At 38.8% G+C, this 26,373-nt stretch overlaps 2 protein-coding genes across 8 annotated transcripts in view; both read left to right on the top strand.

The window, feature by feature from the left end:
- Positions 1-19,646, top strand: part of LOC6033186 (receptor-type tyrosine-protein phosphatase kappa) — a 184,028-nt gene extending 164,382 nt beyond the window's left edge. For 6 of the 7 annotated variants that reach the window (XM_038251726.1, XM_038251729.1, XM_038251730.1 and 3 more), the window contains 14 exons: positions 5,096-5,220; positions 5,413-5,436; positions 5,734-6,014; positions 11,250-11,384; positions 12,529-12,669; positions 16,924-17,093; positions 17,362-17,497; positions 17,569-17,818; positions 18,064-18,140; positions 18,271-18,690; positions 18,749-18,843; positions 18,914-19,049; positions 19,113-19,219; positions 19,504-19,646. In XM_038251726.1, the coding sequence (XP_038107654.1) occupies positions 5,096-5,220; positions 5,413-5,436; positions 5,734-6,014; positions 11,250-11,384; positions 12,529-12,669; positions 16,924-17,093; positions 17,362-17,497; positions 17,569-17,818; positions 18,064-18,140; positions 18,271-18,690; positions 18,749-18,843; positions 18,914-19,049; positions 19,113-19,193 (2,071 nt within the window). In that variant the 3' untranslated portion in view covers positions 19,194-19,219; positions 19,504-19,646. The remainder of the gene's footprint in view (positions 1-5,095; positions 5,221-5,412; positions 5,437-5,733; positions 6,015-11,249; positions 11,385-12,528; positions 12,670-16,923; positions 17,094-17,361; positions 17,498-17,568; positions 17,819-18,063; positions 18,141-18,270; positions 18,691-18,748; positions 18,844-18,913; positions 19,050-19,112; positions 19,220-19,503) is intronic. The other variant, XM_038251731.1, reaches the window with a different exon arrangement.
- Positions 19,647-19,813: 167 nt separating this feature from the next.
- On the top strand, positions 19,814-24,479 carry LOC6033187 (glutamic acid-rich protein). Its single transcript, XM_038251723.1, is given in 2 exon segments — positions 19,814-20,486; positions 20,489-24,479. Coding segments are annotated over 2 exon segments (3,507 nt in total). The 5' UTR covers positions 19,814-19,843; the 3' UTR covers positions 23,353-24,479.
- The last annotated feature ends 1,894 nt before the right edge of the window (positions 24,480-26,373 follow it).

Raw genomic sequence — 26,373 nt, 5'->3', positions numbered from 1 at the left:
CATGTATTATGAGGTGCTCTGGGTTTCTTTTTGAAACTTCTTGCCTGCAGCTTCTCACTGCTCAGATTCCTATTTGACAAATTAAGCTACATTGAGAACACAAAGCGGGCCACATTCCATTGATCACGGTAACAATGTCGTGCCACAGCACCGTAAATCATTCATGGAGTAACAATTAGCTAGTACAATTATTTCACACCCACCCATTCATTTGTTCCGTTTTGTCCCCGGTTGCAGCTACAATTGCCCCACCCCCACACACTGTTGGGTAAACTTTGTCGTTACACGCCAATCGGCTTAGTTAGCCGTGAACCGCAAACTAACTAAACTTGATCCATCCATCATTTACGCGACCACGCACCTGGCAAATGCACAACTTCTGCCAATAATGTGAATCGTTTATGTCACACAATGGGGACTGTGCTTGAGTTGGTGCAGTAGGGTACTTATTGGTGTACATTATATGTATTTTTGAGTATTTTTTCGAAAAATGAATTTCATTTTTTTAAGAATTAATTAAGTACTATCAATTTAATAAAGGGTTCATCCAAACAATTAATTAAAAATTCTCTACTTCAAATTGGTGGTTTCTCGACTAAAGTATTTCAGTTATTGGTTTGATAGTAAACAACTTAAATTTAACAGGCAGAAACAGCATTAAATTTGCATGCACGAAATGTCCGTTAAGCATTCTCATTTTAAAAAGTATTCTAAATTAACCAACTCCCATCACCAAAATTTGCAAGTCAGCCTTTTCCTCCACTTTAGTAAGATACTTTCGTAATTTGATGCCCCCCTTGATAAACTTGTTTGTCATTTTCGGGCGCTGCCATTACTTCGTAACCGCAAACTATGCAAAGTCCTTAACACAGAGCACCAGGAGAATTTTCTGCCAAAAAACTCAAACCAGCAGCAGTATGCATTCTCAAATTACATCGGGCCAAAAAAATGCCATCCTCTCGAAACCACGAAACTCCCTAACTTGGGACGGTATAGTTGGCGAAAAGTTTCGTGAATACCAGAAAATGACCTCCCATCACTCACAGCTCTGTTGACAATTTGTCGATGAGCTTTTCCTCAGTGGTGGAGTGAATTGTGCAGGGGGTACACCAGCAATCTATTAACCTACTTGTGAAATTTCAATTTTATTTAGATAAAGTATCACTTGTAAGCTGCTCCTTCGACGAGGGCGTCTTCGTTCATCGGTTTCTTTCAAAAAAGGGACAACAACAAAAAGAGTCTAACTGTTCCTCCCAGCCATCCACAAATCACCCTCCCCGCGATGAAGTGGTGTCACAGTAAACAAATTACCCCCTGGCTACTAGTTGGTTGGCTGGGAAAGTTCTTCACTGTTGTTCCCAAGTCCCAAGTTTGCTGAAAGCACTGAGCAGCATCGTTAAGCTGCTTACATCACCATCGTCATCATCGGCTACTGGTATGGAGAAGCTCCTTCGACAGCAGTAGAGTAGAGCTCTGTCAGGGAATTCTGGAGTGGCCTTTTCAGAGCTTTTTCTTTTTTTTTTTCAAAGCAATTTTCTGCTACTGATGCAGCTGTACTCTAGCTGGGGTTCTTAAAGGAGTTTCGAAATAAAATTGATTGATAAGTTTTATAACAACTTTGCTTTTAAATTATTTGATTTTAAATACTTCTAAAAATCTTGTAAATATCTCTTAAATGCAAATTTAGTACATTAGAAAACTAGTTCCAGAACCCCTGTCCTCGCATCTGGAGAATAGAATGATCTACAACCGCAGTGGGGTGCATCATCCTTCACTCCCTACTTTACCCATTTATTGGTGTGGTTCTGTTGATAAACTATTCAGCAGCTGTCCGATTTTGAAGATTTGTTGGTACTCATTAATTATTACCAGCACTTGCCCCTGTTTCAATACAATAACCATGTGCAAAGTGCAATTATCATTAGTTTTTTAAAAACAAACAAATCGGCTTTCACTAAAACCGGATGCAGACTCAAGGTTGGTTTACACTCCAAAATAAACTTGGGGCGTTGCTAAATAATTTATTACCCAAAACCTTCACTCCTAATAGACGTTGTAGTCGCGGCCTGCAAAAGACAATGCCGTTGTCGTTCAAGTGGCTTCCGCTCCAAAAAACACCTGCAAGTCATTAGGCTCCGAAGAACCAGCGCGGGAATGACTAAGCTTGGGGGCGGCGGAGCACTTCTGGAATTGGAGCGTACCTCTCCCGACTAGGGTGTTGGGGTCAAATTTGGTACAGAAATTCTCATATTTTGTTACAAGTTGGAAATTGGGTAGAATTTTCAAAATAGTTTTTGAAAATTATATATTTACATTTACATTAACTAACTGTAGGTACTTTTTCCTACCTGAGTAAATGAACAAATATGTCATTAGACAAATTATATCAACACATAGTTAAAAGGAACTTTAAACCTATAAATATTATGTTTAATAAATAAACACCTTTGGTTTTGGTTATTTACTAAATAAACAGTGTTTTGATTAGAATTCTCTACGAAATCGGCTGATTTCGACCATTTTTATTTTATGTACTTTTTTATTTGGCTAAACTTTATTGGGGACCTTCCCTATGACCAAAGAAGTCATTTTCTGTCCATTAAAAAATAGGAATGTACATGGAATATTTAATTTTTTAATTAACTTTTTTCACAAACTTCAATTTCCCAAAATTCGAATTTTTTATCTATGACAATTTTGATGTCTTTTTGCCGCAGATTTATGATTTTCTAAAAAAAAAAGTTTTTTTTTAATAATAGAAATTTAGGTCAAAATAATTATTTTATTTCAGTTTTCAATGTAAAATATAACTTGCTAATGTAAAATATAATTTAACATCAAATATAACGTCCATTTGAAATGTTAGTCTTGATTCAATCATTTTCAATATATTTTGTTCGAAAAGATCATTAAATATTACAAGTGTTTCATTTTTCAACATTGAAAAATGTACCATCAGTTCTAAGATATTGGCAATAGAAAATAGTGGAATATTTAGATAAGACTTAAAAAAAAATCTTTTTTTTTCTTTCTTTTATTCGTTTTATTTCAGCAACCAGAGGTCCAATCTTCAATGTCTCTTAGGCAAATTTATTGAAAATTTTCTGAACTTTTCGAAAAAAAATTGTTTAGCAATGGACAATCATGAACTAAAGTTTAATCAAATCAAACATAATAAATAAAATCAATTTCCAAAATAATGATAACTTCAAATTCATTTTGACCAAAATCTTCTGCAATTAACTCTGCTGGTGCCAAAATACATTTAATAATTGAAGAAATGTTCAATTATTTATATCTTGGAATCAAAAAACCTTTAAAATGATTTTTTTTATTTTAATTGTTATGGTTTTTTTTTAAGTTTAAGGGCCATTGCTTTAAAAAATACTGATTTAATCTCTTTCATATTTTTTGTCCAAATGCAATAAATATACAGAAAAAGAGTATTGATTAATCATGAATTAAATTGCTGCAGGACTTAAAATATAGTTCACAGATGTCAATGTTTCAATCAAATAATTGAGTCTATAAACTAAATTTAGAAAAAAAATGTTTTGCAAAAATATTTGAAACATTCCATTCAATGTAAATGAGTGAAAAAATACAAAAGAAAAAATAATAAATTTAATTTGAAACTGAAATTTGATGTTTTAAAATGTCGTTTTCAAATTAAATTTAAATTTGTTTGATTTTGTACAATGCTCGGATTAGTTTTCAAAAAGCCGTAAGAGCCACCGTGACTTGCGACACTAATATTCGTTTTTCTACAAACAATTTAAAAAAAATAAAAAATCGAGTGTTTACATAGCTTATTTTGTTCAAATTAATGACCTATATTTGTGACATCAACTTTTTCCATGTAATAAAGTTATCGAAAATTTGAAATTATCACCATTATATCTGAATACGATTTCCTACAACATGAACTCATTTTATTGGATTCAGTACGAACATTTAAAGTTCGAACTTCGATCCATTACAATACTTGACTTTATTTTCAAACCTCAATGTTGACTATGAAACATAGCTATCCAATAGTTTCTTGATAAGTGAAAAGTCAAAGCATTTTTTTAACAATTCAGTTTTAAAAATATCCTTTTTGCAATTCCGTCGTGAAACTACTTACTTTTCCTGTCATTCTTGAACGACGAAATAGCCTACTTTTCTGTACCAAAAATAGCAGAATCGAATAGCAACACTTTTCAAATGCTGAAAAGTTCTACTTTTCAGCACTGAAATGGGTGCTGAAAAGTTGAACTTTTCAGCACTTGTTTCGAAAAGTAACACTTTTCAACATTTTTTTGATTTAAACGATTAATTGACAAAATACATGAAAATTTGACTTAAAATTTCACTCAATGGGTGCTTTCCGAAATTGCAAAAAATGTTGTATGGAACTCGTTGCAAAACTTGATTTTTTCAGCACTCGTCGTATTCATCCAACTCGGTGAACCTCGTTGGATAAATGTACGACTCGTGCTGAAAAAATCCTCTTTTTGCAACTTGTTGCATAAACTACTATTTTCTATGGTGATGAAATGGCCTACTTTAAATAACAGTGCTGAAAAGTTCACTCAATTGTATCGAAAAATTATACTTTTCAGCACATGTATCGAAATTTAATCCTTTTAGAATCATAATTTGTTGAACAAAATGACAACAACTTGTACTGAAAAAGCGTTCCAAAACCGGTCACCGACCCCCTTCACCCAGATTTTCCCACGGCAGCTCATCCGTGTGGCACAACCCGGCGCATTAGGATGTCGGAATGGGAAAAGTTTCGCTCTCAAGGTTTAAATATTTACGGCGGTGGCATTTTGGAGCGTGGGTGGGCAGGTCTGTATCCTTGCAGTGCTCGCTCTCTCTCTCTATCCCGATATAACCTGCAAAGTGCTACATTGCCAGTTCATTACATCGAGAAATGGCGATTTGTGCTGACAGTGGGACATATTTTACAGTTTAAAAGTTTTATAAATAACTTCACCCTGAATTCACCATTACACCCCCTGCGCGATGATGGCATTTTTATCCGAAACAAGGTACAACTTTTACCTTCGAGAAAGTAAAAACTTTTTTATCTCTTCTCTACTTTCAGGTCAACCTCGCGATATGCAGACCTGGAAAAGCCAAAGAAGAAAAAGACACTCAGTTCCACCAGCCTAGTTTCTATACCAAACACAATAAAGTTAAGCATGTTAAACAGCGGTTTAATTTCGTTAGGTAAGCTATCTTGGCGCCACGGCCAAGTGTCCCGCCGGGACTAGATCGGCGGACCCTCGGGACATTTCCATAATTGATTCAGACGACACCGAATAAAAGCGCACCAATTAAGTTGATTTTGCTCTTAATGCTGGATTCTCTTCTTCGTTTTTTTTTCTTCTCTTTTTTATGTTGCTACGATGCTGTTTATAGATAAAGTAAAGTTATCAGCCAGAGGTAAGTTCACTCCCACAGTCGTTATTGTTATTAAGGGTTTTATTGAGCTAGGCTAAAAATAACTGATGAAAGCATCCTGCCAACGGTATCAATAGCATGAGAAGGTATTTTCCCTTCGAGTGCCAATTAAAACTCAATAAAAAAGGGAAAAGCCATTGACTTCAGAATGATGGGATCTATCAAACATATCAAACATTTTGTCATAGATAAATGGATATTTTCAATTTTTCTGTCAATTCAAATCAGATATTATAAAATTAATTTCAACGTTCATTTCTCCTCACCGTGGTTGGCCAGATGAGAAGAACCCCCTGTCGCAGACGATGCCGGACAAGCCGACCGAGCTGCGGCACTTTGGCAAGCTGTGCGAGCAGCGGCGCAAGTTCCCGATCCTGTACAAGCTCGAATTCCAGACCGCGGTCAAGGTGGAGACGAACACGTGCCGGCACGCGTCCCGCAAGGCGAACGCCCACAAAAACCAGAACCCCAAATGCATTCCATACGACTACAACCGGGTCGTGCTCGACAAGTATGAAAACATCCCAGACACCGACTACGTCAACGCGTCCTATGTCGATGTAAGTAGATATATCAAGTTACTTTGGGGTCATCCACAAACTACGATGTATAGTTTAAACTTAAATTAGAAATTTTATCACTTAATTTCTCCAATTTCACAAATACGAGAAATGTAAAACGATATTTTCTATCGCACTTTGGAAATAATTTTAGATTTAATAACCGAATTCGGTAGTTGAAATATCGGTAAACCATCTGTCAAAATGAACAAAATTTTAGTTCCATTTTACAAAATGAACTTAATTACTGAATTTCGGTTAGATTTTACCAAATTCGGTAGTTTTCAGTTTATCGAACTGTTCAGCAGTTGGAAAAGCGGTAAAGTTTACCGAAATTGGTAAAAAAAAAATCTAATCTAGCTAAATTGACTTCTAAACAAATCGAGAGGTATTTTTAATTTGTTTAATGAAAATAAAGGGTGCACGAATCAGATGAATTTCCGATAATTGAACCACAGAGAACAGATGTACAACTTAAATAGGAAAGTTGTGTAAAAACCGTTACGAACCATCCATCCATTATCATATAAACCCAAAATATAACCAACAATCAAGCCAAAAATCGATATTTTGACACATTGGCTCAGTGTTGGTATTCTCACGCTCTCGCGAGAAAAATTCCTCTCTCTAGAGTTCTCGCCGCGAGTCTCGAGCTGCCGAGAGAAACTCACCGATTGCCCGTGCTCTCCCCCGCTCGCGAATGGGCTTTGAACGTGTTAGAAGTTGAACGTGTTAGAAACGAACAAAAAACAACACAGCGATTGATGTTACACCTTTATACCATTGCCTGGTTCGCATTCATGAGACTGATAAACAAATTTCTGGCTTGGGACGAATGACAAGCACAAGGCGGTCGCGAGCGCTCGCGGCGAGAGCGAGAACGCGAACGAAAATGCGAGCGCGAGCGAGAAGAGAAAAGTACTACAGGTTCTCATCCTCGTTCGCGAGCGAGAAATACTTTCCTTCTTCTCGCTCGAATTCCAACACTGCGATTGGCTAAATTCTGAGGGCAGATTCAGATTCAGCGGGCAAAATTATATGGAAAAACATAAAGTTAAACAATTTTCGAATTTCGTTAGGGTGGTCCCACAAACTTTTCCTTGAAAATTAGACATTTTCAATTGAAGAAATCTCGAGTTTAAAGAAAAATACAGCTGAGATTTTTTCAGTATTTGTAGTCCTAGATTTTTTTTTTCAAACCAGGTTTACCTTTTTTTCGAGATAACTCCACGCTTCGAATTCCCGGACGCTTTGAGACCCGGACACCCTGTTTGAATAATTATTTGGATATAAGTTCGCATAATAACTGTCAAAACTCTGTTATTTGATGAATTTTTCACATCAAATTTCATTTCAAATTTTGTTGGAGGCTATACTGCCCATGTTCGCATAAATGTCCCATATGCAAAAACAGCAAGCTGAGAAAATCGCATTTGAAGTTTGTCCCATGCATAAGGCTACGTGTTAAGTTTTCGTGATTTCTAGAACAAAGTACTGGATGTTATAGGCTCTTTCGAAAGAGCACACAATTTTGAAACAAACTGCATCAATAACTCGAAATCGATGAAAATGCATATGGGACATTTATGCGATCAGGGGCAGTATAGTCATTGCCAAAACAATAAATTTAAAAAAAGAAACATTTCGCTGAAACATTTTATAGGGGTGCAAAGCAACGGGAAAGCAAAGCAGAATTTTACGGTTTTGATTGTCTTAAATCCTAGCAAACTATTACAAAATATCGATTGTTTTGATGTTAACAGCTTGTTTAAGACCTAAAGAATGCCATTCTCTAAAATGTTAGTCCAAATTTGTGCGATTCATATGCAAAAACGAGTGTCCGGAATTCGAAGCAAAAGAGTCCGGATTTCGAATCAGCTTTTATCAGTATCCGGAATTCGAACATATTTTATTTTTGAAATTCTGATGAAAATTTGTTAAAAAAAGACATATTTTGCATGCATTCTCTTAAAATTTACTGTTCATAGTACATACTGACAGTCATGCAATTTGAACGGAACCCGTTCTGCGTTCGTTCTCTTTCTTCAAAACGAACTGAACCCACCGCGCAGGAGCCATTGATTTTCGTTCCAAAAACAGAACGTCACTTTTTCGTGCCGTTCTCTTCAAAGTTTGGAACGCGTTCTGTGAACCGCCTGTAGCCAGAGGCTCTCTATGGCAACTGTTAAACTTAAATAAACATTCAGTAGAATGATTTGTACAGAGCTTAGTTAGCTCTGTGGTAACATGCAAGAACAGTATTCAAAGGAAGTGAGTTCGAATCTCATTTTTTTGAAATATGTTTTTTGTGTACCAACTTTTTGACGATGACTGCAATTACATTTTATACAAATCAAGGGACACTCCAGCTGGGAGGATAGGGAGACTAAATGAAACGGTTAAAAAGCAAAAAGCAACCCAACTAAAATGGAAACGAAAACTTATTGCCACCGTGATTTAAAAAAAATCAATGCTTTTCTAGTTCATCAAAAAAGAGATTCGAACTCACTACCTCTGATTACTAAACCTAATTGTTACCACTAAGCTAGCAGAACTGACATGTAAACGGATGATTCAAAGTCAATGAAGTTTGGCTAGTCTACTGAGGTCTTATCAAAGGAAAATGTTGGAGTTCTGAACTGGGTTCACGGTTCGGTTCAAAAAGGCCTACTGAACGAACGTTTCTTAGAGACGAGCGTTCGTTCTCAGAGCTGTTATTTTTCGTGTTGCTGTGTGAACTTGAACGAACGGAGAACCCGTTCAAAAGCATGACTGCATACTGATGATATTTCTACATTTCCAACTGATTCCATGAGTTACAGAGTCCGGATTTCGAATCATGACGTTTATTAAGTATTAAATTTGCATCTTTTTCAAATGAAATTGGCTAAATTTTGTTGTTTTTCGAGCTCTTAAAGTGCCCCGAACATAACATAAACCTGAATTGCTACACGTTCAAAAAACTGATTTTTGAAGGTTTGCTCAGATGCTTTCTCTAAATTTGGTCGTAAAAGGCGTAGATTGCGAGATAAAGTTTTGATATCTTCGACAAAGTTGATTGGATTGACAAGCCCGACAACTTTCAGGAAGACAGAAAAAAACCCAAACATATTCCCGAAAAGTTAGATTTTGAAAATCACAATAATCGTGAACCACCCTAATTTTCAACCAAACCAATCCAGGTTTTTAAGCAAAGATGGCGTTCGAATGTTGAACGTCCGAAATGTCAAACTTGCGCAGTAGCACCAACATTAGAAAAAAAATGCGGCTGTCATGCCATGGCACACTTTTTTCGTAATGTTGGTACCACTGCGTGATTTTGACATTTCGGGCGTTCACCATTCGAACGCCATTTTCGCTTAAAAAGCTGGATAGTTTCCCCATTCCATTTGCAACAACTCTTCTAATATGGCCTTGCAAAGAATGAAAATTACAAAAAAAAATGTAAGTTCAACCCAATTGACCCACAATTTTTAATCGTTGATATCTTGGATTGATCAGAAATTTAATGTTAAAAATTGAAACGGGACTATCCATAAACCACGTGGACACTTTTTTGGGAATCTCAACCTCCCCCCCCCCCGCCCCTTCGTGGACAATTGCCCATACAAAAAAAAAATCTTTTTTGTATGGAGCGTGGACAATCGCTTACCCCCCCCCCCCCTAAAGTGTCCACGTGGTTTATGGATGGTCCCAACTTGAAATTTTTAATAAATCACGACTTACAATTAAAAAAAAGGCTTAAATCATATTATTTTGTCCTATTGAAATATAAGTCATGAATTGAAAAATCAGTTTTTTTTTCAATGGATTGCGGAAGTCGAGTTTTTGTGATAAAAATTTATCTAAAAAATGGGCAGTTGTATTAAAGTATAACTGTTTTTTTTTTAAACGGGGTGACCTTGATAGATTTGAGATTTTTCCGCAAAATGAAGAGTGCAAATTAAATACATACGGAATGATATGAAATCATACTGACCTTGGTAGAGAAGTGTTCAAAGTTCTTCTAGAAGAAGTTTTCATAAAATTTGAAAAGTTTAAAAAGTTAGTTAACTATAGTTAAGAAAATGTTGATGAATTGTATTATTTTAATATTCTCAAAATGTCATGATTTTCGAATCGGAACACTTTACATTTGGTTTTAGTTAGGAAAACTATGACTATCAAAGTCACTCCGGAACTCAAAATAAGAATTTTCAACGCAACTATTTGTTTTGACACTGTTGAAAAAACTTTTTTTCAAAAATATTGTATGGACCTTGTGTGGTTTACCCCAGTGAATGTTATAAAAATAATAATCTTGAGAAAAACCTTACCATTTCGAAAATGTTCCAAAAATAAATTGAAATTCCATCAATGTCCCTCCGGTTTACAGTCCTAACCATAACCTACAATATTGACGAAGACACAAAATCGATCAAAACATGCCTACTTGAGACACATATTTTCGAATGTTTTCATAGCAATTTACTATGGACAGTCCCAAATTTGTATGGAGGCTTGTATGGAGAAACTAATGATGCAAAATTGCTTATTTAGACATACAGAATCGATTGTCAGAGTTTCATGCAAATAAAATAATAACCCAATAGTAAAGAGCTAGAATTCTTTCGAAAAAGTGTTTTGCTAATTTCTGCACTGATAGCTCAATACTTTTTATGACCCGAGTCTTTTTTTGAATTTGTGGTAGAAGATCAGATGAAAATATCCTCTTGGTAAACCCACAAAATTTCATAACCAGTGAAAATAAAATCCGAAAAACCGAAATTTTTCCCCAGGTCAAATGTTATCCAACATGACTGCGCTATGATTCGAAACAGATTGGCTCCTGTTTTCTGCTGCTATAACTGCAGCGCATAATCCAACCAAACAACCTCCAGTGCAGTTGTCACTGGTGGCGTGGTGGGTGGATTCTGGTCCCGGACCACGTGTGTCACGTTATCCATATTCCAATTCCCAAGCAAATCTGTGTCAGCAACTCCATACCAACTTTCAACGTTGCATTCGCGCGACTCGGATTGCTTACATTATCGGGGGTCGTCCGTAAAATACGATTTAAGATTTTGGGGGAAACGTATCGCAAGAACTAGTAATTCCCCTCGTTGTTTGTGGACAGCCCCCTTAACAGTTTCGGGAGGTCACTGGGGAGGGGAGCGCAATTTTTCCTCGATCAATATTTAATGCATTTTTCTTGAACTTTTATTTTCTTGCCGTTTTTCTCCCTCCCACCCACAGAGCTTACTGAAACCCAATGCATACATCGTAACGCAGGGACCAACCGAGGAGACAGTGTTAGACTTTTGGCGGATGGTGTGGCAGGAAAACTGCAGCGCAATTGTGATGCTAACGAAAACTTTCGATTTCACCAAAGTAAGTACAACAGCAGTAGACAAAAAAATCTAGTCGTTGTCGCTTTGAGGGATGTTTTGGGCTAAATTGCGGGCAAAACGGCGAGCAACAGCAGCGATGGAGACTAGAAAAGGACGAAGCAGTGAAAATTACGTCAGTCAAAGTTTATCTTGCGAGGGATTGCATTTTAGGGGGGTAAAATAGCAGCCACCTGCTCAAACATGGTCGCACCATTGCTCCAGAATAATCAAAACACTTGACACTTGACTAGAAGTTAAAAAAAAACTTGTGACCATGTGACACATGGGAAATCAAAAGATATCTTAAACTTTCTTTAAAATTATTATATTTAAAAAGACTATCATCAAATTTTCCCCTAAGAAAAAAACAACTTCGCTACCCAGGCCCCATTATCGTTCAGTAAAATCAGAAATTTATGGCCAATTGTTTTTCCCTAAACGGCATCCTCGCGAGAGAAGGCCGTTTATGATCGAAGTTTTCGTCTTGGGAAGAGCTGAAGCAATGTTGGAAAATTGTACCACTTTATGGCTGCTGCTGCAGCTGGTGTTAAATTAGGAGATTAGATTTTGTATTTAGTAGAATCGGAAATGGCAGCGGAAATAAACCATACGATGCCTTGCAAACTAAATCACAATTATTTATTACCCTAATGCAGGATATAACTAGGCCAAATCATTTGTACAATTTCTCGTCCTGTTCGTTACCGTCAACGAACAGAAAAGTGCATTTCGCACCGCAGTGGGTCCCGTCGCTGTCCGTTGTTCGCCGATGAAAAATGCACCACGGTGCAAACCATCCAAAGTTCTTTTTTAACAAACAATAAATACAATACCCCCAGGTAACTTGGCCCAGTGAACCTCACATGTTATTCGTGTGCCAATTTTCTCCGAAATCCCCCACGGTGATCCAGAATGCACCACAAACCTCCATCCCAAACTCCTCCTTTCCGCTTAAAAATGAGTTTAATAAATTCTGAAAACTTTTACTTTCGTAAATTAACTTTGTTTGCTCGCCGTCGTTGCCCCAAAGTTAACCTTCCTCCTCGCGCTCAACACTGTTCCGGGGCGGTTATCTATACACTTTGTGACGTTTTGTTTTTCTTTCGACTTTTCTTTTTTCTTTCCTCTCCCCTACACTTACACAGGTGATGTGTGTTCAGTACTGGCCACCGAACCGGGAAAAGGAGGAAATCTACGGCGACATCCACATCACGGTGCAGTCCGAGGAGGAGCTTGCTAATTTTCACATAAGAACGTTTAGGTTATTCAAAGTGAACAAAGACACGGTAAGTAACGTGAGTTAGGGGTGCAATGCAATATCACAGCTCGCCCAACAACATGTAAATGGCAACTTTTTTTTAGAAACGTAACGACAAACTACCATAAAAGATTCTAATTCTGCAAACATTGCTAAAAAAATATGTAAAATTTGTCATACAGTCATACAACTAATTCGAAACAGTTTAAAGATCGTCCAATGCTTTAAAAAATCACAAATTCTCTATAAATGAAAAAAAAAAACAAAAACTGCAAATTTTCGGCTGCAAATCGATGCCGATTTGTACTAAGCTTCCTGGGATTCCTGTCTAGATAGTACAAGAGAGCACACGGGCATCTCGTGACGGAGGGGCGGTACGACCCCTTTAATTTTTGAACATTCGAAAAAAGACATGTTTTTCAAAAAATTGCTAACTTTTTCAAAATATTTTTTTTCTAAATAAATGTATCTAGCCCATTCAAAAGGTTACTCTTGATTCTAAACATTCTGAATCGTAATTATAGAATAGATAAACAAATTTAAAAAAAATATAAAAAATAGATCCTATCGTTTCCGAGCTATTAATTGTGATTGAAAAAAGGGATCGCACGAAGAAAACGGATTTTACACAACTTTAAGAACTTTTACTTCATAAAGTATTTTTTAACCACCAAAAAAATAAGAAAAAATAGATTCAGATGCCTATAATTTGGAAACGGTGCACTTTATCAAAAAAATGTGTAAAGTTATTGTCGATTGACAATTTAAATTTGCATCTTAAAATTAATTTAAAAAAAATTACAATGTCTTCGATTTAAAAAAAAAATAATATTTTCAAACATGTTTGTCTTCAGTACCATGTTATGCACCACTCTAAACTTTGTTTGCCCCTTAAACAAAATATAACAAAAATAGAAGATTTAAAAATACTTATTTTGGACATTCAAATTTAACCCTCTACAACCCAACCCCGCCTCTAGACGGGCTTCGATCTAAAAATTCGCCGAAAAATCATTTTTCAACCAATTTTAGATCTTTAAAACGGATTTGGCAGTATTTTTTACTAAAATTTCCTATAATTTAGGTAAAAAGAAACATGCAGTAATTTTTCTGGTGTCCCAGACTATCCCTCTACGCATTTTTTTTACAAATAAAATAATAATGGTGTCATTCTATAGCCGGAAATGTGAAAAACGAGCAAAAAAAATTAAAAGGTGCTGTAAAAACATGAAAAAAGATAGGCAAAATGTAATGATAGGAGGTGGTAGAATAGGCCAAATACTACCAAAAACAAACATAAACTAAAAAGGATAAATGCGAATTAAAATACTAAAATAAAACAAGAAAAACATAAAACAAGAAAAGTAAAGTTTTTCGTAGAACAAAAGTTGCTCAAAATAACCTCTAAAACATGAGAAAAATAAAAAAAAAATAGAAAAAGTTGAGCAGTAGAGGGTTGAGTGGAACAAATTTGGTTTTCCTAATCATAACCTACAAGAAGCCCTCCTACAGATTTTCGAAAATGCTTTCGACATCATTACATTATATACAACTACAGTCATCCCTCATATTCGGAACAGTTTACAGATCGGCCAATGTTCAACAAATCATATAAAATCGATAATTGAACATTATGATTTGGTTTTACCTTCATGTGAAAGCTTTTCGTGTGATCTTTCGATTGATGTATAGACCGGCTGTACATTTTTACGTTTTATATCAAGTTTTCAAAGAAAAACATTGACCCTTGAAATCCACAAATTCGGAACACTTTTTTCTTACGATGTAAACAAACTTTTTTTTCTCTCATGGAGTACATATTTTTTACAAAAAATTGACTTTGCACTCTGAAACCAATAAAACTCATGCTTAGTAATGTTTTATGAATTGTCTGATAACTTTTTTGTGAAAATATCAGTTAAACTCAGGTGTTTCACAATTGTGGGAGACACAATAACATCCCACAATCATGGAACAGGCAATTTGGAGGCAGTGTTTTGGTGCTCTGGATAAAATAGTCTGGAAATGCAGTTTTTGTTTGAAAAGTATTACTTTTACTAGTGAAATAGCAAGCGAGTGTCCAAATAAAGGCCCTAAAAATAGCAGGGTCGGCAGAAAAGTTGCATTTTGCATTATATTGACAAATTACGACAAAAGTGTTCCAAATTTGTGGGTGTTCCGAATATGTGGGATGACTGTATCCGAGACTGTATCACAATTTTGCAAAGTATAAATCTAGAGTTTTTTTTAAAAGGTCCTATAAGCTATTGTTTTTCATATGTTTATAGGGCCTAATAAAAAAAAACTCTAGAAATGAACTTATGAAAATATGCTTTGTCCTTTTATGTCTTTAACGATCTGTGGTCCCAAAATTTTGAGTTTTGGTATAAGATTTAAAAAAAAAACAAAGCAATCCACTTTAACGACCCCCGGGTCTTTTGTGGTCTCTGTTGCAAGTTTCTGCCCATTTCTAGGCGTCCGAAGGTTATGTATGGTGAGTCACTCAAAACCTTTTTTAAGCTAATGGACCGACGTTTTACTTCCCCATCCGATAGAAGGCGTGATCAGGCAAATCTCGTCTCGAAAAATGCCACCGGGTCCGTCTGGGATTGAACCCAGGCCATACTGGGGTGAGAAGCTACCACGCTATCCACTGCGCCACCGGACCCGGTTAAGATTAAAGAGTATTTAATTAATAAATTAAAAAATACATAAAACACCGTAATAATGTATTCTGCATAGTTTACAAACGATTTTCAATGAAAATTTAATTTTTAGTAAACAATTTTTTCCGTCATCTGATTTTTGGGAGAGTTTTGAATGTTTAGAAATTTTTGAAAGAACTTCAGAAATTTAAAAAAAAAACTTTTTACATTAGTTGAAGGCAAACAAACGTATTTTCATGAAAAAAATAAACATAAACAATGCATTTAATTTGTTTTACAACAAAATTGCTGACATATAAACATGAAAAATAAAACACGATAGAAAAAAATATGTTGTTAGTATTAAAATTTTAAACCAAGTCTATACTAGTAGAACCAAAATGAAAGCTTAAGGTGAAACGGGAAGTCAGCGCCATATTGAAACCAAGACTTGAGTTTTTAAAAGCATCTTAAAGCAAAGCGCCGTAACTTAAACAAGTTCGGTCTTTTGCAGACACTAAATACAAAAACTCTCAATATGTTTGAGGTAACTGAAACATGTAAAAAAAGATTATAAATGCAGGGGAATGCACCTGAAATTGCTTTCAGCTGATTGCACTTAAAATTACAGTAAAACTTTGGGTTTTTTTTGGAAAAATATATTTTTGCCCCTTGGTTCTTTGGAACGTTTTTGAAGAAGGAGAAGACAAAAACTTATAATAATAGCCTAACCATTTTTTTTTTAAATAATCAGAATACTCTAAAACTTGTATTAAACATAAATTTTAGCCTCATCAGAATTGTTTTGATTTTAAATTTATTTTTTATGGATTTGCTTAACAAAAAAAATATTTACTATTTATTCTTCAACAATTCATAGTATTTTCGATTGTGATTCAATACTACAACCTAATCAAAGGAAATATCAAATCAAGAAAATGCTTTCTAACTTTACATTTATTCAGCGTGCCATTTGTCAAACCCAGTTAGCAAGAACATACCGAGTACAAACACCAGCCATGGGAAAATGGCTCTAAAAATGCCGGCATGGGTCCCACGGTTGGCACGTCACAACCGGTGACACCGTTAAACGTTTGGAGAAAAATGTTCAACACTGGGACAACACTGGAGGGGGAAAACTTTTCCCGCACGCGTCTTTCTCCTTCCAACCATAAATCATTCCCGTTCGTTACGAGTGTGGTGGTAAAAGTTTCCCAACGCGAGCGAGCATATGGGGGAAGTGCAGCTTGCAGCTGAGAAATTTGCGAAATTTCTAATTTACATGCACGATGGCACTGATCGTCGCAGACAAATAAAGCCATCTTATTTACAGTTCGTTTAACTTTGAGCATTTCACTTTGGCCATTAGTGTCAACTTGGGGGGACCGTAAAGAAAACTGAAAGTAAACGAAACTGTTAAAGTCTTCTTTAAGTCTTCTTGATGTAATTGATCTGAGGAAAAGTTAAACACTTTCAATGTAGTTTCAAATGACATGTTTGAAATTTGGAATTTTTGATAAAACATCATGCATTTCCATTGCTTTGTACACTGACATATAACCAAATCAAAAAGTCCAATTTCTCATTTATACTAGATGTTTTTCTAATTTGTCTTCTTGCTGCTTTCCCTCAAACAGAAAGCAGTCACGGAGGAGCGGCTCCTGCTGCAGTTCCACTACACCGAATGGCATTCACACACCTGCCCTTTCTCGAACGCGATCCTCGAGTTCCGGCGAAGAGTCCGGTCCGTCGTGGGGACAATCATCAAGGCCAACAGCCAGGTCGGACCGATGCTCGTGCACTGCAAGTAAGAATCCATGGCCATTTTTGATCAATTTTAACGAAAATACTGTAGAATTTACTGTTAACAGAATTTCGGTAGGACATATAAAATGCTAAAGTAAATTTCATTGGAATGTTTTGAAAAGTTCCTAAAATGAAAAAGTGTTATTTTGATTATTTTTCACAATAAAAAATAAGTTAATTTAAGTTACCATAAGTTTTATGGTTTTTCTATAATATTTGTATGGTAAAGTTCTATCATTTTTTTAATGTTCAACTTTAACCTATCACAGTGACGGCGGAGGTCGGTCCGGAGTATACCTGGCCATCGATGCAAACATGGAACTGGCCGAAGAGGAGGACTCGTTCCACGTGTTTGGTTATTTGAAAAAGCTTCGGCAATCGCGGAAAGGCCTTATAGAGAATGTGGTAAGTTTTTTTCAAGCAAGTTCAAGACGTTCAAATTTTCAAAATCAACGCTTTCTTTTGGGCAAAAACAGGACCAATACAAGTTCGTATACGACACGCTGGAGGAGTTTGTGATCTCCGGCAACTCGTGGTTTCCGGTGAAGGAGCTGTCGCAGCGGCTCAAGGAGAAGAGCGTCAAGGACAACGTGACCAAGATGAACGCCTACCAGCGGGAGTACGCCCAGATCTGCAAGCAGACGCCGCGCTTCACGATCGGGGACTGCGCCGGCGGGCACCGCGGGGACAACCGCGACAAGAACCGAGATGTGCTGTGTGTTCCACGTAAGTTTTTGGTACTTTGGTATTCGCAAGTTCAAGTAAAAATGTTTTTCTTTGCAAAAAAAAAACTAGATAAGGCTTTGAACCTTTTTGAATCAGCTCCCCAAAAGGAGACCATAACCGGGAGTGTAATTTTAATATTCGCACCAGACAGCACACTTTAATTGAATTATGCTGCAAACACGCGTGCTTTCAACGAAAGGTTCATGTTTTCGTTTTCTCAACTGTCTTCCTTTCTTTCTTTTCAGCTGACAACTTCCGTCCTTACCTTACCTCGTTTCAGGGAAATTCATTTACCGACTACATTAACGCTGTATTTGTAGATGTAAGTAAAAAGTGACGACCCGGGAAAGGAATCTGGCATGTGTGCCTCGTATTAGGGCACGTGCCGTTGAACGCTGATGTTTCTGCGGGTTTTCGTAACTCTAATCAATTTTACGTTTCTCAAATTCCAGGGCTACACGAAGCCTAGAGAGTATATCGTAACCGAGTGGCCCTTACAGAAGACCTGCGGTGAGTTTTGGTCACTAGTGTACGATCACGAGTGCTCTGCGATCGTCGTCCTCTGTCAACCACCTCAACTTTCGGTAAGATCCGTCTTCTTCAACCGAACCATGGCCATCCCAAAACCTGCCACTTTTTTTCTCCTACAGCAACAATATCCTTCCTGCTGGCCCGAGGGTCGCCACTCGAAAAAGTACGGCCCCGTGTTCACGATCGACCACATCTCGCACAATCACTACGCCAACATCAAGTCCTGGATCTTCCGGATCAACAAGAAGGTTATCTCGCTGACGGAGCTGATGGCGGGCGTGAAGGCGCCGCCCAGAACGGTGCAGCTCTTCCAGCTGATCTGCTGGCCGATGGGGCACAAGGTTGAACCGAGCAAGATTTTGATCTTCTTGAAGATTTTTAAATATATTCTTTTTTTAGGTGCCAACGTCGACGAACTCGCTCGTGGAACTGATGAACATGGTCGAACGGTGGAGGCAGAAAACCGACTACGGCCCAGTGTGCGTTGTGTCACCGTGAGTATTCCATAATCCAGATTGCAGGGATCTATTTTAAATGTCTGTTCCCATTCTTCCCAACCCCCAGTGACGGTCGTAGCCGGGCGGGCGTGTACTGTGCGGCGAACGCTTGCATCGAGCAGGTCATCCAGCACGGCGAGGTGGACGTTTTTCAGGCCGTCAAAACGGTCCGGAGGCACCGGCCGCAACTGGTGGACAATATGGTGAGTGGTGGTTTTATCCAGGTTTTTTTCGATAATTTCTAATATTTCAATCTTTTTTTCCAGACTGAGTATAAGTACTGCTATGATCTAGTTTTACACTACGTCTTGCACTACTTAAATAAAGACTTGAAAGAAAAGAAGTGAGAATGCGATTTACACGATGATCTGTGGTAAGTTTCTCACTTTGGATAAAGTGGAGACGCATGGTTGATGTGCCGTGCGTCTCCATGAAACACTTACTGTGTAACATTTGAGTACAAATTTTATAATTTTATCCGTAGGAGTTTCTGATTTTTGGTTTAATTTTTGTTATTTGAATTTGTTGGTAAGTTTTCAGTTTGTTTTGTTTGTTTGATTAACTAACAATTACGGATAAGTCTTGAGTTCTAACGTTTTTCCAAAACCACAACGATAACTGAAACAAAATAACACTAACGCCGACTCATTCTTGCAGGTTTATTGAATTTGGCCGTGGCAAAAGCATCCCGCTGACGCCCGAGTACTCAAATTCGGAACTCTCCAAAGAACTATCGAACGCAGGTCGTGTAATCGTGGAAAAATCAATTAGAAAAATACACCGAGGAGAGTCCTATGACCTTTGTCAGTCGTTTGACGACAAAAAGTTTGTTATCGATAAGAACGGCAAGATCTGCGAGCGTAAGAAGAAGGGCCGGTTGTACAGCTTGGGCGGGAACGATCCGCCCCGACGCTGCCACCGAGGTCGGCTGGACCGACTCAAGACGGTCGGGACGTTCGACATTAGCAATGAGATTTCGCGGCTCAGCCAGAAGACGATGAACCTGAACGAGCGCATCATCGGTAACCAACCGTTTGTCCAGACCGTTGACGAGGCCGGTGCTACGTGTGCCATCGGTAGTATCGGTGCCGGGCTGGTCCCGTTCATCGCGACCACCGCCTTTAGACCCGCGTTGATCGCCAGCCCCGGCAACGGCACCACCGGCGGCGACAAGCCTCAAAGACCCAACAACAACAACGGGCCACCACTGTTGCTGAAGCAGCAAACCGAAGTCATCCACCTGTCGCCTCATCACCTGAATCACCCTCTTCAGCCACTAAACCAGCAGCCGCTGGTCTTGCAGCAACAGCTCAAGGCCACCGCCAAAAGCCGAAGCCTAAGTACGGGTTCCTACATTACTAAAGAATCGAGTGTTCATTCTAGCGTAGAGAAGATTTCCAAATCCAATAGCAATTCCGACCTGAACGAGAACGCGCAAAAGACGATCGACACAATTCCGAAGAACAAATCCCTAGAAGATAGTAGAACGATAACGAAGCTCAATCAATCGCGCTCGCCGATGCGCAAACCGATCCTGCGCAAGTCCAAGAAGATCGTCCGCACCGACTCGGAGTTCCTCAAGGGCAACATCTACGAGTCCAGCCTGTCGAGCTCGCAGTACACGCCGACGCACGAGAAGCGCCGGAGTTTGCCGAGCTCCGCAGCAGCAATCCATCCTCGGAAACACACAAATCGACCGACGAGAGTTCGAAAAACATCTCGACGGACGAAATCGACACCGTGTTCTCCGACACCATCGAGCTGGAACAGATGGAAGCCGACTACAAAATGCACCTCAAGAACAACCTGCAGCGGGAATACAAAAGCGACAGCGACACGCTGGACGAAGTGGGCAAAAAGCAACCCGACTACAACACGTGGAAGAACCAAAGCTACGAAAACACCTTCGACATCTTCGAGGAGAAAGAGCAGGAGTGCGAATACAGCGAAACGTCGGACAAAGAGGACGCACAAAGCACAGAGCCAAGCACGAAGGTGGAAGCCGAGCGGTCGAAAAGCATGGAAGTCTCCGCACCTCGAAAAGCCAGCGATAGCAGCAACCTCAAAGCGGGCAGAACAATCACTCGTCCCACCGAACTTGAGCTGGGCACCTCGTCGGACGGTAGCAAGCATCCTTCCGTTGACGGACCGTTTGGACACATCTTCGAGAAAAATCTAGGCCGTTTCAAAAAGATGAACAAACTGCTCAAGTGCAAGCGGTTCAGCACTTCCGCCCTGTACGACAAAAAGTCCAAACCAAACTTCAAGGAAACGCTCTTCTTCGAAGATAAACCATCTCCCGTCAAAACCAATACGACGGACGCATCGCGATCCCCCGAAAAATCTCTCCAGTCCCAATCGAAGGCATCCATCAGCTCATCCAAGTCTTCCCTGTTCGGTACAAAGAAAAGCAACATGTTCACCAATCTCAAAAGCAAAAGGTTTCCATTTTCGAGCGGTGCTAACGCGGCAAACGCCAACGCTAACGCCAAGACGTCCCCAAACAAATCAAAGTCCAACAGCGAAATCAGCTACTCCCGGACAAAGTCAACCAAAGGTTCGAAAAAAGCAGCCAAAAACAACAGCACCGCATGTTTGAACCTCGAAACGACCTGCACGTCACCGCTGTCGGAAGCGTTCTACAACACCACCGGAAGTGTGCGGCTCAGCGCGATGGAACTGTACGAAAAGTTTTGCTCGCAAGACTTTAGCGGGCTCTACAAGCACGAGTCCATTCGGATGGACCATGGGGACGGAGCGAACGGGTCCGACTGCGGCCAGTACGATCCGCAGCGAAATTTGGGTGCGATCCGGAAGTACAAACGGAACAACTTCAAGCTGCTCCGGCAGAAAAGTGAGCCCAAGTTTTCGTTCCGTTCGGACACGCTGTACGAGAACGAGGACAGCTACGAAGAGGCGTGCTATCCGGACGAGGAAGCGAAGGAGGAGTACGTGGTGGATGAGTACGGTCAGTTTATGTACGACGAGCAGTACTACGAGGAAGACATTGAACATTTGAGCATAGAGAACATCTACTACCGGGGGAACCTGGTTCGGGAGGATGGAACCGTCGTGGAGACGTACCACTACGAAGAGGAAGTGGATGAAGAAGAGTTGGAAGAAGAGGAAGATGAAGAAGAATACGAAGAGGACGAAGATGAGCAAGAGGAGTGCGAACAGGGTTTGGAGTTGGATGCTCGAGGGTTGCAGCCACCACATGCCGATATGGCGGCTTCGACGGACTCGGACTGTGACGAAATCTACTTGATGCCGCAGAATGAGTCTAAGAAGCTGATCATTCACGACTTCCTGTTTCATCACAGTAACAACGAGTTTGATAATGCCGACGACGAAGAAGAGTACGAAGGTGCGGCATCGAACGTGCAGGTTACCGAGCGAAGGAGGAGGAGTAAAGATCAGGAAACGCTGACGATCTACAAGATCTGTTCGAAGGAGAGCATCATAGACTCGAAGAGTGATTTAGACAATATTCCGCTGGGTTCGTCGCTCGATTCGTATTTCCTCAAGTCGGATTGCCTGACGGCGCTCGAGCGGACAGCCTCACTGGAGCTACTGAGCAATTCCAGCGGAACCCTGAACAAGTCAACGTTAACCGATTACGCATTTGATACTGTTAAAAATGTAAACCTAGATAGTTGTAGCACGTCGAGACTGAGCTTATCGTTGAAAAGCGAAATCTTTGAAGAAACACTAGCGAACGCCGCCGCTGACAGTGGCTCCGGTGAGATCAAACCAATCAAGAACTGGAACATCGAAGACTTTACCCTGACACCGGACGGATCGTTCTCGGACGAAACAATGGACGAGCTGATAAAGTCCCACATGGTGGACGACGGGGAGAAGAGATCGCCAACGGAGGCAAACGATACCAGTACGGTGCCGGTGGTAGAAACGACTCCTCCGGATCCGTCGAATCCAGCGACAAGCGAGTACACCATAATCGATCTGGACGAGGAGCCGTACCTGCTGGATCCAACGATCTCGGACTTTACCAACGAGATCACGAAGGAGTTTGATCTGCTGTTCTCCCGTGCGGAAACCGAATCCCGAGTTGCCAGCTATTCCGGCAGTCCCGAACACGAAGACGATGGCGACGAGGAGATCCCGCAGGAGAACCCACTGACACAGTGCCAGTTCGATCAGCTGCTCGGAGTAGCTCGACCGTCGCTGATCGAACTACCCACGCGCCACTCGATGCAAAAGCTGGAACCCATTAACCTAGACGCTGATGAGATAACCATTACAAGACACACCGAGGACCAACTCAATACGCAACACGATAGTGCCAAAGCAGTAGCTGTAGATAACAACAACAAGTGTAGTAAGGTAGATAAGCATAAACCTGCGGACGACGATCGGAGGACGATGACGAGCAGCTCAACGACGGCAACGGTGAGCTCAGTCTCGAGCAGCGATCGTTTACGGAAGGCTCGAAGTCAATCCCTGGGTAACCTAAAGAATAAAACCAAATGTTTTCCATTATAGAAGCTAAGAAACGCTGTAATTAGTCGACTAGTGGTATAGGGACGGTGGGACGGGTTTTTCGTTTCGTTTTTTTGTAACTTCGGCTCACCACTCTTTTGTTCGTTGTTAGTAGTGCGTTAGTGGTTATTATATTATTATAAATATATACATACTATATAGAAACCGTTAAGAGAGACCCGTTAAAGACGATGTAAAATGCAGAACTTGTGTATTCTAGCCAAATCTTGTATGGAGAAGAATCTACTATTTCGTACCAATGCGAAACACCCTTTTTATACGTTGGTAAACTCTACTAGTGATAGTTATATATAAAAGTAAAAAAAAACGCAACCTCACCTCTCATTTCGATTGTTGTATAGAAAAATATGTATAGAAGACAAACACGGATCTTCAGCTCATCTCCATCATCAAACCCGAAAGGAAAAAAAAAACAATTGTAAATTAAAACCAAGAAAAGATGACATGTTCTAAAACTCAATTAGCTAAACCAAATTGATAAGAATGTGTAGAACACTTCTTTCGAAATCCCTAAAATTAAGGCGAAAACATTACAAGACACACGTACACACAACAACAAACACATACCCCACTTGGTACACGCGCACACAAACTCACACTCACACCATAACAAAAAAAAACACCCACACAAAAGAACAAAAACGTACATTTATACATATTCCATTTGTTGATTACTATATATATTTTTCGAAGGAGACGTTTATTGTGGATGTAAACCCAAGTGAGAAAGAGACACAGTTTATCTTAAAACAACCAAAAAAAATAGCAAAAGGAGTAAACAAAATATTGGATTAAAATAGACTTCCTATAGCGAAAACCAAAAAAAAGAAGAAAAGAATTAAAGTTTTATATTACTTTGTAAAGCAAACGTCGTAGTAGCGGAAAGAAATAAAAAAATAAAACAAAAGTGTGATACAGTGAAAGAAAACAGTGGTTAATTGTTGTAATGTAATACGCAAGGTCTTAAAAAGGCCATAATTATTAATTGGTTGGATGTAATATTTATATAGGACGAAACAAATCCAACTCGGTGTTGTTTGCTCGCATCATTATTATAATTCTAAATACAAACACGCAGACATAAACACGCATTGAGAACAAATTATGCGGAAAATGAAAGTTAACTTTTGTACCACATCTTTAAGAGAATCCGATATTTTTATATAAATCGCTTTTAACTACTTCTACAGAAGGTTACTCTCTCAGCAAAGCTCGTAGTTTTCTAAAACAAAAAATGTAGTAAACAAATTTTATACAATATACAATTTTAAAAGAAACAAAACCAAACATCACATTTAGATTATCCTTCGAGATGGCCTTAAATTTGAAGGACTTCAGAACTTTGCACTGGCCGGCCCGCGCCAGTGACTTTGTTGATCATTCTAAATTTCTTCACTCAAACGACCAATACTCGTTTTTTAAACTTGCGTAACAATAAAAAAAATGCTACAGAATGTCAAAGAAACCTTTTAAAAGTCAACCGAAGCCAAAGCTCAAACACTATCTCAATTTATTCGAAATTTCAGATATGCTTTCAATCATTAGATCATCTTGATAAAATCAAAAAACTTTACTCGATTCCTTCCTTCTAGAATATTTCACTAGAAAAGAAAACCAAAAAAAGAGCAAATAACGCCGAGTTTCCAATCCACCATTATTGTTGTCATGATATAATTGTCACTCAACGTTTTTTATATGGACAGGGAAAATATGAAGCCCGGAAATTTTGTGCAACTATAAGTTACACGTCCAATTTGTACTATCCTGAGCACAGAAACATCAAAGAAAAGCCTATCATGCAGAAGAGAACTTTTCGTACCGATTTCTTTTCCAACTGTTAGGTTAGAATTAGCGACAGCAACAACCAAAAAAAAGCAAACATAAATCGTACCGGGAAGAAATGCCACAACTCGAGGGCATTTAGCATCCATCAGTGTGATTTGTAAATGCGTTCATGTAAAGTTTCTTGTGTAATTAGTGAAGGCGAGGCGAGTTGCACAAAGGAAAGTCACTATATGATTGTTGTTAAATGTTTTATATTTTTGTACTATTGGAATTTGTGCAAGAAACGCGTTCACGTGGTGAACACGCGAAACACTAATTTAATCAATCCCAACAGAGTAAAGCTTGTTATTGTTATACCCGTTTATTGTAAAATTTATTCATATTGTTTAAAAACCAGCATAAAACCCGGTTATCATTGTTGTACTCTGTGAGAAAATTATTATACATTTTGTTTCTATGATTCTATGACATTTTCCGGAATTCCATTTCCCGGAAAGGACGTTTTCCGGAATGGACATTATCCGGAATGGACGTTTTCCGGAATGGACGTTATCCGGAATGGACAGTATCCGGAATGGACGTTATCCGGAATGAAATTTCCCGGAATGGACGTTTCCCGGAATGGACATTTCCCGGAATTTTTTTTATATTACCGTCAGTGGGGGTGACATTGGGTCTGGGGGGTGAGATTGGGTCAAAGTGATTTTTTACGGATTTTACCATTTCTCAGGTTCTTCTCAATGAAAATGAATTCTGTTGAAAGGGTTGTGTAGGGGACATCTTAAGATCACTTAGCTGAAAAAATCTCGTTCCTTGAACAAATCCTGTTATTTTGGCAGCTGTCTAAAGTTAGGGTAGGTTTTTGGCCAAAAATGACCTCTCGAAAAATCATTTTTCTGATATTTTTGTTAGAATTGCTCGAAAACTACCCATATGTTTGAAAATCTCCACTTCAAACATTGTAGCGTGTCAATACGATTCCCTCGAACAAGAAACACTGTTGGATGACTTGTTTTTACCATATCGTTGTATTTGAGCATCATTTTAGTTTCATTTGACCCAATGTCACCCCCTCTAAGGGGTGAGATTGGGTCAATTTTCAAACAATTGGCATTTAAGGTAGTGTTCATCAAAATCCACCATATTTTGGGAAAATGTTATTAAACTATCTAAGAACAAATCTACGTTGAAAGATTTTCGATGTTATTTAAATTGTTT

Source organism: Culex quinquefasciatus, chromosome 2 (assembly GCF_015732765.1).
Source record: "Culex quinquefasciatus strain JHB chromosome 2, VPISU_Cqui_1.0_pri_paternal, whole genome shotgun sequence".
NCBI lineage: Eukaryota > Metazoa > Arthropoda > Insecta > Diptera > Culicidae > Culex > Culex quinquefasciatus.
Note: the sequence above shows the minus strand (reverse complement) of the source record. Positions and strands in the feature narration are given on the sequence as shown.